Source organism: Desmodus rotundus, chromosome 3 (assembly GCF_022682495.2).
Source record: "Desmodus rotundus isolate HL8 chromosome 3, HLdesRot8A.1, whole genome shotgun sequence".
In the NCBI taxonomy this organism is placed as follows: Eukaryota; Metazoa; Chordata; class Mammalia; order Chiroptera; family Phyllostomidae; genus Desmodus; species Desmodus rotundus.
The window spans coordinates 149761808-149774080 of NC_071389.1; the positions used below are offsets into that span (position 1 = coordinate 149761808).

General features: G+C 35.0%; 1 protein-coding gene across 3 annotated transcripts in view; it reads right to left on the bottom strand.

Annotated features, from left to right (window-relative positions):
* Window positions 1-2424: 2424 nt before the first annotated feature.
* Window positions 2425-12273, bottom strand: part of LOC112318230 (olfactory receptor 6C1) — a 39014-nt gene continuing 29165 nt past the window's right edge. Inside the window, exons 1-2 of one of the 3 annotated variants that reach the window (XM_053921408.1) lie at window positions 7134-7382; window positions 2425-4338 (exon numbers count right to left, since the gene is read on the bottom strand). In XM_053921408.1, the coding sequence (XP_053777383.1) occupies window positions 3362-4303 (942 nt within the window). In that variant the 5' untranslated portion in view covers window positions 4304-4338; window positions 7134-7382 and the 3' untranslated portion in view covers window positions 2425-3361. Of the gene's footprint in view, window positions 4339-6502; window positions 6581-7133; window positions 7383-12273 lie in introns of those variants that run through there. The other 2 variants (XM_053921409.1, XM_053921407.1) reach the window with 2 other exon arrangements.

The window sequence follows — 12273 nt, forward strand, 5'->3', positions numbered from 1 at the left end:
GTCACGATATTATTGACTATATACCCCTTCACCTTTTCCACTCATCCTCCAACCCCACCTCTCTCATAAACATCCCCTTTGGTCTCTGTTTCTGTGAATGTGTTTTGTTTTTGTTTTGTTTGTTCACTTGTTATGCTTTTAAAATTCTACATATTAGTGAAACCATGCAGTATTTGTACTTCTGTGACTTATTTCACTTAGCATAGTAACCTCTAGTTCCATATCTGTAGTTACAAATGGAAACACTCCATTTTGTTGTGTGGCTCAGTGATAGTCCATTACACACACACACACATACATGGTCTTTATCCATTCATCTATCAATGGATTCCTAGATTGCTTTTATATCTTTATTGGCCATTGTAAATAATGGTGCAATCCACATAGAGGGTGCATATCTTATCAAATTAGTCTTTTTGGTTTTTTGGTGGGGTTTTTTTTTGGGGGGGGGATAAATACCCAAAAGTGAGGTTTCTGGGTTATATGGTAGATCTATGTTTAGGTTTTTGAGGAATCTCCATACTGTTTTCCATGGTGGCTGCACCAATTGTCAATCCCACCAACAGTGCACAAGGATTCCCTTTTCTCTACATCCTCATCAACACACTCTTTCTTGACTTTTTGATAATAACCATTCTGACTATGTGAGGTGGTATCTCATTAGGTTTTCAATTTACATTTCCCTGATGATTAGTGGTGTTTGGCATCTTTTCATATGTCTATTGGTCATTTCTCTAGTTCTCAGAGGTTATTTTTAGCAAGAAATGTTACCCACAGCCCAGGAAGTGGATGCTTTGTTGGCTCCTCACTATTCCAGTGTCATTCTTTGGAACTTTCATAGGACACAGAAAGGAAATACATTTACAGAAATAATAGCCTCACACTGACATGTCCTATTCCAGTCCATCAGCATAGAACTTTTCTACTGTTCTCATGCCACATTTGTATCTCTTTTCATCCACAGTGAGAAACCTAGCTCCAACAATCTGCTTACCAATTAATACATTTACAAAACACACATACAATAGTTTCTGAATTGTTATAGTTCTATTGTTTTTAAAAATCTAACAAAGTTCAAAATTTTTGTTATGTCTATCTTACTGATGGCCAGTTGTCAAAATACTGTCTTGAAAAATTATTGGTACAAATTCTTTATTCTTCCCATCCCATGGTTGTTGATTTATTTCACAGTTATGTTCACTTGTATAGGGTTTCCCCCATTCTTGCTCATTTAATTTTGTCCTGGGCATATGTGAAACAATAAGAATATTTTAAAAGTTAGAACTATTCAAATAGGTATATTCAAAATGTATCACTTATAGTTTTACTACATTAATCTTTCAGCCTTCATGCTCCAATGCATGTTTCAATGATAGAAACATTATATTATACTTACATATTTCCATGATTAGTCCTCTCATATTGGCTTGTTTCCCAAGATTTCTTAATTATTACTGATGTTTGATTTTCCAGATAAAACTTAGGATAGATTTTAGAATTAGTGCTCTTCCATTTGGGTCAAATGATCAAGAAATTCTAATGTTATTTAAACTGTCACCAACAAATAGGGATGCTATGTGGCATGTCTGGTTTGCCACAATTGGAAGATTCACAACACAGTGTGTGCTTATGGAGCAATGTATTGCAGATGAACATTTTCCTTTGGAAGATCACTTCCTGGCTTACTATTGCAACCTGTTAGAGACTACAGGTGAAACCATAGGTCATCAACAGTTGACAATTAGATTTGAGCTTGCTATAATTGGTGTGAGTGTATTTGGACTCTGAGTTATAATGCTGGTCATTCACAGCAACAATCTATCATCAAAGGGAGATATACTTAGGAGAACAGAATTGAGCAGGTTGAGAAGGCACAAGTAAGGCTTATGAGCAGACAACTCAGACTCCTTTGAAACAAATTTCTCCTCTATTTATATTCTCTTACTCTGTCCACATGTATGGCCTTGTTGGGAGTACCTGTCATAGGTAACCAAGAAATGAAAATATGTACTGAGTCACAGATGTTCTGTACAATATGGTAGCATCCACTCAAAAGCAAATGACTGATAGATAAAATATGTGTTGTCAGCAATATTTTTTTAAATGCTGGTGCATAGCTGCATTAATATTAGTCAATGTAGATGTTACTGGAAAAAGTGTACTGCATAAAAAAAGGAATTTTTGTTTTTCATAATGATAACAGAAGTTATGTTCCAGAGAAGACATGATAGTTTCAAATTTTGTCTGTATAAAAACACAGTGTTAATATATTTTAAAACTAAACAACTGATAGAATTACAAGAGAAAGAAACCACCCCATAGTTGTACAAGGAGATTTAAATAGCTCAGTAATAACACAAACAGTAAAAGTATAAATTTAAATCATGTGATTAATAAACTGGACCTAGTTGACTTACATAAAACACTGCAGTCAACTGTCATTATACATAATTTTGAAATGGTCAAGGAATGATTACAAAAGTGACAACTATATTGTGGCCATAAAGTGATATTCAACTACTTTAGAGGGATTTAATGTAAAGAAAGTATGATACTATAAAAGGATTTTCTGAATAGTTTATGCTTCACCTATTTACAGCAGTACATTGAGGCCAATACTGCTCAGTGGCCCCTCCCTCTGGAGGAAAGGAGAAGAGTAGAACTTGTGTACAACATTTGGGTTTTCCAGGGGTTGTCCAAGCACTGGTGGCTGCCAGGGTGTCCAACCTGCAACCCGTGGTCCACATGCAGCCCGGCATGGCTGTGAATGAGGCCCAACAAAAAATCATAAATTTACTTGAAACATTAGGAAATCTTTTTGTGAACACATTTCGCAATGTGTTTAATGTGTGGCCCAAGATAGCTTATCTTCTTCCAGTGTAGCACAGAGTTGCAAAGATTAGTACACCCCTGGATGACCTTGGAGCCTCATGGGAATTAACTTACTGTCGATACCTGAAAGCTGCTGAGGACCAAAGGAGGTGGGTGGGATCCTGGTGGTTATTTTTTCTTAAACAAAACTCAACATAGAAATTTACTTTTAAACATCATTATTGTTTAAGAAGTTGTGTTATAGTATACCTGAATTTAACATTATCAGCATAAGATCTATACCAACTATACATAAATAAAAAATTAAATTAAAAAAGTTGACATGTTCAGAAGACTGAGAGAAAAACAGAAAAAAGTAATTTAAATTAAAATATATAAAATATGTATATAAAGTATAGAAAACAAACAGAAAACACAAAAAGAATAAACAAGATTGACAGGGAGTTTACTGTGATTGGAAGAAGCTCCTGAAATTTCATGCTTATATTTTAAATTTTCCTGCAATGTGTCTCTACTTCATTATGCCACATTATTTAATTTGCTTGTGAGAAAGAGTCTTCCTCACCATGTTCACAAAGGCTTTCTTGACTTGCTCATTCCTTAAGCTGTAAATAAAGGGGTTCAGCATGGGTGCTACTGAGGTGTTCAGAACAGCAACTCCTTTGCTCAAGGACACCCTATCTTTCGCTGAAGGTTTAATATACATAAAAATGCAGCTACCATAAGAGATGGAGATGACAATCATGTGAGATGAACATGTAGAAAAGGCCTTTGTCCTCTGACTAGTAGAAGGAATTCTTAAAATCGTTCTGATGATATAGAGATAGGACAGAAATATCAACGCCAACATGAACATCAGGGTAAATACAGCAATGGAGAAACCAAGTGTCTCTAGAAATTTTGTGTCTGAACAAGAAAGTTGCAGCAGGGGGAAATAATCACAGGTAAAGTGGTCAATAATATTTGATCTGCAGTAATCGAGGTTCAAGAGGAACATGAGTGCAGGGAATATGATTAAGAATGAAACTAGCCAGGAAGAGAACACAAGGAGTATACAGATTCTTCGATTCATGATGGTCATGTAATGCAGAGGTTTGCAGATGGCAATATAGCGATCATAGGACATGGCAGCCAGAAGGTAAAATTCAGTGACTCCCACGAGAATTAAAAAAAACAACTGAGCAATGCAATCATTAAAGGAAATGGTTTTATCCCCTGAAATAATGGTGCCCAAGAACTTAGGTATACTGACAGTTGTGAATGAAACCTCCAACATGGAGAAATTTCTGAGGAAGAAATACATAGGGGACTGGAGATGGGGATCCAGAAGGGTAAGGGTTATGATGGTCAGGTTTCCAGTGATGCTGAGCATGTAGGTGAAGAGCAGAAAGACAAAGATCACCACCTGAAGCTTTGGGTCATCTGACAGTCCCAGGAGGATGAATTCTGTTACTTCTGTATGGTTTCTCATTCTTCAGTTGCTTTTTTGTTTTCCTCCTGCCAGATCTATAGGAGAAAACACAAGGAACACGTCATGAATTTTGGATGAAGAACTATTCTTGTGTGGAACCAGAATTTGGCTGAAACAGTATGTTACTTTAGCATCAGGGGAAATTTAAAGGGAACCTATAATAGCAATGGTCCTTTGATTTCTTCTCTCTTATATACAGAAAACAGTATGGTGGTAACTAGGGAAGGAAGGGAATGGGAAAGGGTAGTAAAGGAGCTTAAATATATGGCAACAGAGGATGGTTTCACTTTGGGTGTTGGACACACAATGCAAGGTACAGATTCATGTATCAGGGAAATGTACACTTGAAACCTATATAATCTTATTACCCAATGTCCACCCCAATAAATTTAATTCATAAAAAAGTAACTTTCTTGGCTTGAATGACACAAAGAGTTCTCAGGAAGACACATCAAGTATTAGGAAGGATTATTTTACCTAGATGCTGTTTATGTTTTTCTACAATTATTTTAGGTGACTACTTTTCTGGTGAAGTCTGCATAATTTATATTTCATCATTTCCATAATGATGAGCAAATTCATTTCCCAGCATTCATAGAAACTAATAAAGAGAAAGTGGATATCATCAATCACATTTAATAATAATTTTAGAAATAGTAACACATATCTGCAGAGGTTTATGATGAATATCACCTAATAACCTCACACTTTTAATTCATTAGCTAGCCATCTACAATTTTAATAAGAAAAAAAGTAAATTAATAGAAAATGATGCATTCAAAGTTTACCTAGTTTATTATTTATGGCATTCTGTGGTATTATTATTATAGAAAGTGTATGGATTAGGCAGTTAGAGAAATCTGGATTAAAATACGAATGGGCTGCTTAATGGACTTGTGACTTTAGATGAATTACTTAATTTCTTGAAGCTTCACTTTTCTCTATTCAAAATGAAGGTGACTCTAATGAATAATCTTGCAATAAACATAGGAGTGCATTTACCTTTATGAGTAAATGTTTTCAAATTTTCTCGGTAGATATTAAGAAGAGGGATTGCTGAGCCCTATGATTGCTCTATTTCTAATGCTTTGAGAAACTTCCATACTGTTTTCCACAGTGGCTGTACCAATTTGTGTCTCTACCAGCAATTGAAATTTATATGATTTTATCAATGAATGTTACCCCATGTTTAATTTTTTTTTAAATGAAGTTAAATTTCAAGGGTGCTTTTCTTAATTATATTTTTTCCATTACTGTTTAGCCCCCTTACTTCCTCTTTCACCTGCAACCAACCTCTATCCTCCCCACAATCACCACATTGTTGTCCGTGTCCATAGCTGTTTCTCTTTTTTTTTTAGGCTCAGTAATTTAAATAATGTAAATGAAAGTGCTCTACAAATCATGTGGCACTTAGTATGCCTTGTATAGAGTTTTTTTATTTATTTTCTTTTAGTTGGAGTTAATATCCAACTTTGGGAAAGATATTTATAGTAGTTGTTATTTAGGAAAAGCACTTTTTATCTTAGTGAAATGCTAAGAACTTTTATATATTCTCTCAGTTAGCCCTTAACACACCCATGAAACTATTTTTATTCCCAGATAAAGAATTGAGGCTCAGAGAGGTATATACCTTTGATATATTCATATAACTGGTAAAAGTCAAGTATAATCATAGACTATCTGAAGTTAAAATCTGTTTTCATAAATAAAGAACTTCGTAGTCAAACAGAAACAGTCAGACACAGTGATAATTTCCTGCCTTTATTTAATAGAGAATGACTAAATTGATATAATGAAAGAAAATACACTTAGCTCTTTTGTACTTTTTAATATATACAGCTACAAAATTTAACTCCAAATATATCTTATTTAATTTAATTCAAATTTGCCTAATCAACAAAACAAAGAAGCAAGGAAAATATGAGAGACATTGAAATAAAGAACAAACTGACAGTAACCAGAGGGTAGGGGAAGAGTGATTACAGGGGAAAGAGGGGGAAGGGTCATCTGGGAACATGTATAAAGGACACATAGAAGGTTGGAGGTAGGGGTGGATTGGGTAATGGAGAGTGATGGAGGAAAATGGAAACTACTGTACCTGAACAACAATAAAAAACATTTGAGCTAGTAAGTGATGAATCCATGACAAGATTTCGGAGACTTTCATTGTCACCTTTATTTATTGTCACCATCACTTACCTGGAAGCAGAAAGGGCTGTGCAGACCAGCTCTAGAGACATTCCCAGATTCATGATCTCAGGTCAAAGCCATTCTTAGGAGAATGGGAAAATTCCATTGTGTGTTTCCAATAGTTACAAAAGTAACATTGCTCCTTTTTATTTTTTTAAACCTATATGGGTTCTTCAAACAAAAATGAGTGTCTTTTGTTTTTGTTTTGTTTTTGTAAGTAGCAATAATACTGGGCAATTTTTGGTTCTGGTTGAGCTGAGACAGTAAAAAAGACATGTAGTTGTAAGATTCCATTAAAAGATGGTTCATTTTTATAAATGGAGAGTTAGGTACACTATTGACTGTATAACTTGAGGATATGACGTTGTTAGCCAGGATATGACAACTCAAGATTTTAAGCTGTCTCCATAGTCAGGGGATTTACTTTTAGTTGACTTCTTGTAATAAATGTATTACCTCACATTATCAAATGCTTATATTTCCTTCTATGAGCTCAAAAGAAATTTTTGGTGAGTAAAATACTTTTATTTATTTATTTATTCATTTATTCATTCATTTATTTATCTTTAAACTATAGTTTACTGTTTATGCTATTAAGTTTTCTGAATTTGCCCCATGGTCTTCCTTATGCCCGACTTACCTCTTATTTTCAGAAATGCTCACTAACAGTCAGAATATATGGAATATGAAAAACAGTAGCAGCTGTCATTGTTGTATTCCAAGGAGCCCAACGTTTCTGAAAATATTTCCTCTCATTTAACAAATTTGCTTGCCTTTGCCATTGTTTTTGTATTAAATTTCCCATTTTATGCAGAGGGAATATAGTTCTCTGACATAGAGAGTGAGAAAGGAACAAATACATAAAAGAGAAAACATATCAAATGTTTCAAAACTCTCTGGTGCCTTTTCTATATAGACTTTACTCGAACAAGCTGCTTCCTGTTTTATCTAGTCTCTCTGACCCTGACTCAAGGGGACTAATTCGGTCAGAACAGGAATACACACAATACACTAAGGAATATAAAGGATAATACACACTAGTATTGAAATTTGAAATGGAATCTTGGGGGTCAAGGTCCATGGAAACAGATAAAATTGCAACAAGCAATCCCGAACACAAAATGTGAAGTTTGGTTTTCTCTACATTACTTTTCAGACAAAGATTAGCAACCTAATATCTGACTTTCCAATATAAATTTCTATGTAATACTCTATGCCAGTTAAAAAATCTGGTAATCTATCACATTGTGCTAAGTACATTTTTTAACTCTATTATTTTTAATCTGGCCTCCAATAAATAATTTTGGTGCTATACTACTACTGCTAATATTTTATGCTTTCTCTTTTCCTGTTCTGTCTGGCTCTCCAGGAATGTCAGTTGAAGAATTTCTTGTTTTGATTGATTCATGGTGTAATTTATATACTAAGTATAATATTAGGAGTTACTACCTTCTTTGATAGACTACTAATAATTAATCACGTCCTAATGAGATAAGGTGAGTTTAAAAAGCCAGTAAATTTGTGCAGGTCATTAGTAAAAGCTATGTAAAATATGTAGGTTCTTAAGGATTTTAGGTTTTGTTTTTTCAAATCAGGCTATCTTATTGGCTGTTATGGCTCAAGACCTCCAACAAGTTATTCAGCTTTTTTGAGCATCAACTTACAGTTTGTAAAATCATCATCATCATCATCATCATCATCATCATCATCATGTTGTCTAACATTACAGAGAGCTGTAAAGATTAAATAATATATGGTATAAAATATATCTGGCTCAGCATATGATACAAAATAAGTGTTCTGTATAGAAGAGATAGATAGTATTACTTATGAAATTCCTATCAAACTCCTAGTGTGCATAATAGAAATGATGGCTACCTAGTCTTTTTTACATATTTTAAGAATAATACAGATAAACAAGGAGAGTTTATGAAATAAGACATTCATGCCTCCAGCATGACTAAGAAATATAGGATATAATGAAATTCAAATTATTTGTAAGTCAAAAAATAAATATCCAAATCCATCAGGTGAGTGGGAATAATTAAACAGATACTACAGATATTATAGGGAAAATGGTTGTTGTAGATATTTAATTAATTTCATTTTTCATATACTTTCATGAAAGAAACTGTGATCTTAGTACCACAAGAGAAAATTTAAGAATAAGGTGATTAAATCAGTGTATATTCATTTAGCTATTATAATATAAAGCATTTTCATTGTTCAGAAAAATCAATAAAATCACTTATATCTAGAGCCACTGGCTTACTATCCAGATGTAAATCTGTGATTACATGGAACATACCAGACAGCATGAAAGTAAAACACAACATAGCCACTTTTAGCTAAAAAAAGAAAACTTAAGCACATGAGGTCAACACTACAGGTATCTATGAGAGGGATACAGGGGGACATTACAGAAGTTATAATTTCATTTTTTTCTTTCTTGAATCTTCACAGTGACATTCATTCTTGCTAATACATACTTCCATTTCATTTGTTTCTAGAAAACACTACTTTATGAACCAAGTTGGGAAAGCTTGCTTTACTTGCTGGTTACTCAGGGTATATATTAAAGAGTTCAACATGGGGGCGATTGAAGTGTTGTGAATATGGCCAACAGTGCTCTTCCTTTGGTCAAAAGCCTGACATACATGAATATGCGGACTATTTCCTCTGACCAGCAGACAGGATTCTCAGAATCGTGCTAATGCTGCACGTGTAGGACAGATCATTAATGCCACTGGGAAGAGCAGAGTAACAAAAGCAAAGTAAGAACCAATTCTTTCCAAAAGCCATGTATCTGAGCATGAGAGGTGTAAAATGGGTAAATCATCCAAAGAGAAGATATCAATGACATTGGAAGCACAGGAGTCAAACTGGAGGATAAGTGTGAGGTGGGAAGATGGTTAGAAATCCTCTTAGCCATGAACTAAACAGCCCCATGAGTCCTCTATTCGTGTTCCTCTGCTTCCTCCTTCCACTTCTTTCCCATGCTATCCCCTTCCTCCCTCCCCCTGATCACTGTCAATTTGTTCTTTGTTTCCAAGTCTCTGCTTATATTTTGCCCATTTGTTTGTTTTATTGATTAGGTTTCAGTTATAAGTGAGATCATATGGTATTTGTCTTTCAACACAAGGCTTATTTCACTTAGCATAATGCTCTCCAGTTCCATCCATGCTGTCATGATGTGTAGGAGTTAGGGTTAGGTTTCTGCTGGGTAGTATTCCATTGTGTAAATGTATTTGATCCACTCCTTTACTGATGGGAACATAGGCTGCTAGTACTTGGTTACTATAAATAATGCTACTATGAAATTAGGGTGCATAGGTTCTTTAATTGGTAAGTAAAGAACCAATTGTTAGAGCATTGTCCCAGCAGTAGATCACTGCATAAAAAGACACTTCCATCTTTAGTTTTTTGAGGAAATTTCATACTGTTTTCCAGAGTGTCTGCACCAGTCTGCATTCCCACCAACAGTGTACTAGGGTTCCCCTTTCTCTGCAACTTCTCCAGCACTTGTTTCATGATTTATTAATGATGGTCATTCTGAGCAGTGTGAGATGGTATTTCACTGTGGTTTTAATTTGCATCTTTCTTATAGCTAGTGATGTTGAACATTATGGCCCATCTTTATGTCTTCCTTGGAGAAGTGTCTGTTCAGGTCCTTTGCACATTTTGTAATGGATTGTTTGTCTTCCTGGAGTCATGGGAGTTCTTTATATATTTTAGAGATCAGACCCTTGTCTGTGGTATCATTGGCAAAAATGTTCTCCCATGCAGTTGGTTCCCTTTCCATTCTGTTAATGTTTTCTTTACACATGGAGAAGCTTTTTAATTTTGATGAGGTCCCATTTGTTTATTCTTTCCTTTATATCCCTTGCCCTAGGGGATGTACTGGTGAAAATATAGTTGCATGGGATATCTGAAACTTTCTAACCTATGTTTTTCTCTAGGACTTTTATGGAGTCATGACTTGCATTTAAGTCTTTTATCCATCTTGATTTTATTTTTGTGTATGGTGTAAGTTGGTGGTCGAGTTTCACTTTTTTGGACATACTTGTGCAGACCTCCCAAAACCATTATTGAAGAGGCTATTGTTACTCCATTTTAGGTTCCTTCCCCTTTGTCAAATATTAACTGACTGTATCGAATGGGTTTATTTCTTGGCTGTCTATTCTGTACCATTGGTCTATGTGGCTGTTCTTAAGCCAGTCCCAGATACTTTTTATTACAGTGGCCTTGTAATATAATTTGATATCAGGTATTCTGATCCCACCTACTTTGTTCTTCTTTCTCAAAATTTCACAGGTTATTTGGGGTCATTTATTGTTTCATATAAATTTTTGAAATATTTGTTCTGTATCTGTGACATATGTCATTGGTGTTTTGATAGGGATTGCATTGAATCTATAGATTGTTTGCGGCAGTATGGACTTTTTCTTATTTTACTCAAGTTTTGTTTTATTTTATTTTTTAATATATTTATTGATTATCCTAATACAGTTGTCCCATTCCTCCCCTATCACTCCACTCCATCCTGCCCACCCCCTCCCTCCCACATTCTCCCCTATAGTTTATGTCCATAGGTCATACATATATGTTCTTTGGATTCTACATTTCCTACACTATTCTTACCCTCCCCCTGTCTATTTTCTGCCTACCATTTATGCTACTTATTCTCTGTACGTTCGCTCCCTCTCTCCCCCTCCCACTCCCCTGTTGATAACTCTCCATGTGATGTCCATTTCTGTGGTTCTGTTCCTGTTCTAGTTGTTTGCCTAGTTTGCTTTTGTTTTTGTTTTAGGTGTGGTAGTTAATAACTGTGAGTTTGCTGTCATTTTTACTGTTCATATTTTTTAATCTTCTTTTTCTTAGATCAATACCTTTAACATTTCAAATAATAAGGGCTTGGTGATGATGAACTCCTTTAACTTGACCTTATCTGAGAAGCACTTTATCTGCCCGTCCATTCTAAATGATAGCTTTGCTGGATACAGTTATCTTGGATGTAGGTCCTTGCCTTTCATGACTTGGAATACTTCTTGCCAGCCCCTTCTTGCCTGTAAGGTCTCTTTGGAGAAATCAGCTGACAGTCTTCTGGGAACTCCTTTGTAGGTAACTGTGTCTTTTTTTCTTGCTGCTTCTAAGATTCTCTCCTTCTGTTTAATCTTGAGTAATGTAATGATGATGTGCCTTGGTGTGTTCCTCCTTGGGTCCAGCTTCTTTGGGACTCTCTGAGCTTCCAGGACTTCCTGGAAGTCTATTTCCTTTGCCAGATTAGGGAATCTCCTTCATTATTTGTTCAAATAAGTTTTCAATTTTTTGTTCTTTTTCTTCTCCTTCTGGTACCCTTATAATTCAGATGTTGAAATGTTTCAAGGTGTCCTGGAGGTTCCTAAGCCTCTCCTCAGTTTTTTGAATTCTTGTTTCTTCATTCTCTTCTGGTTGGCTATTTCTTTCTTCCTTCTGGACCTCACCATTGATTTGAGTCCCAGTTTTCTTCACATCACTATTGGTTCCCTGTACATTTCCCCTTGTTTCTCTTAACATAGCCTTCACTTTTTCATCTAATTAGTGACCAAATTCAACCAATTCTGTGAGCTTCCTGATTACCAGTGGGTTTGTTTTTTTTTTTTAGATTTTTTACTGTTTCTTTGCATGTGTAGTAAAGGAGTAATCTCAGTAGCTTTTCCAACTTCTTTTTTTTAAATCATTAAAAAATATATTTATTGATTATGCTATTACACTTGTTCCATTTCCCCCCTTCACTCCAC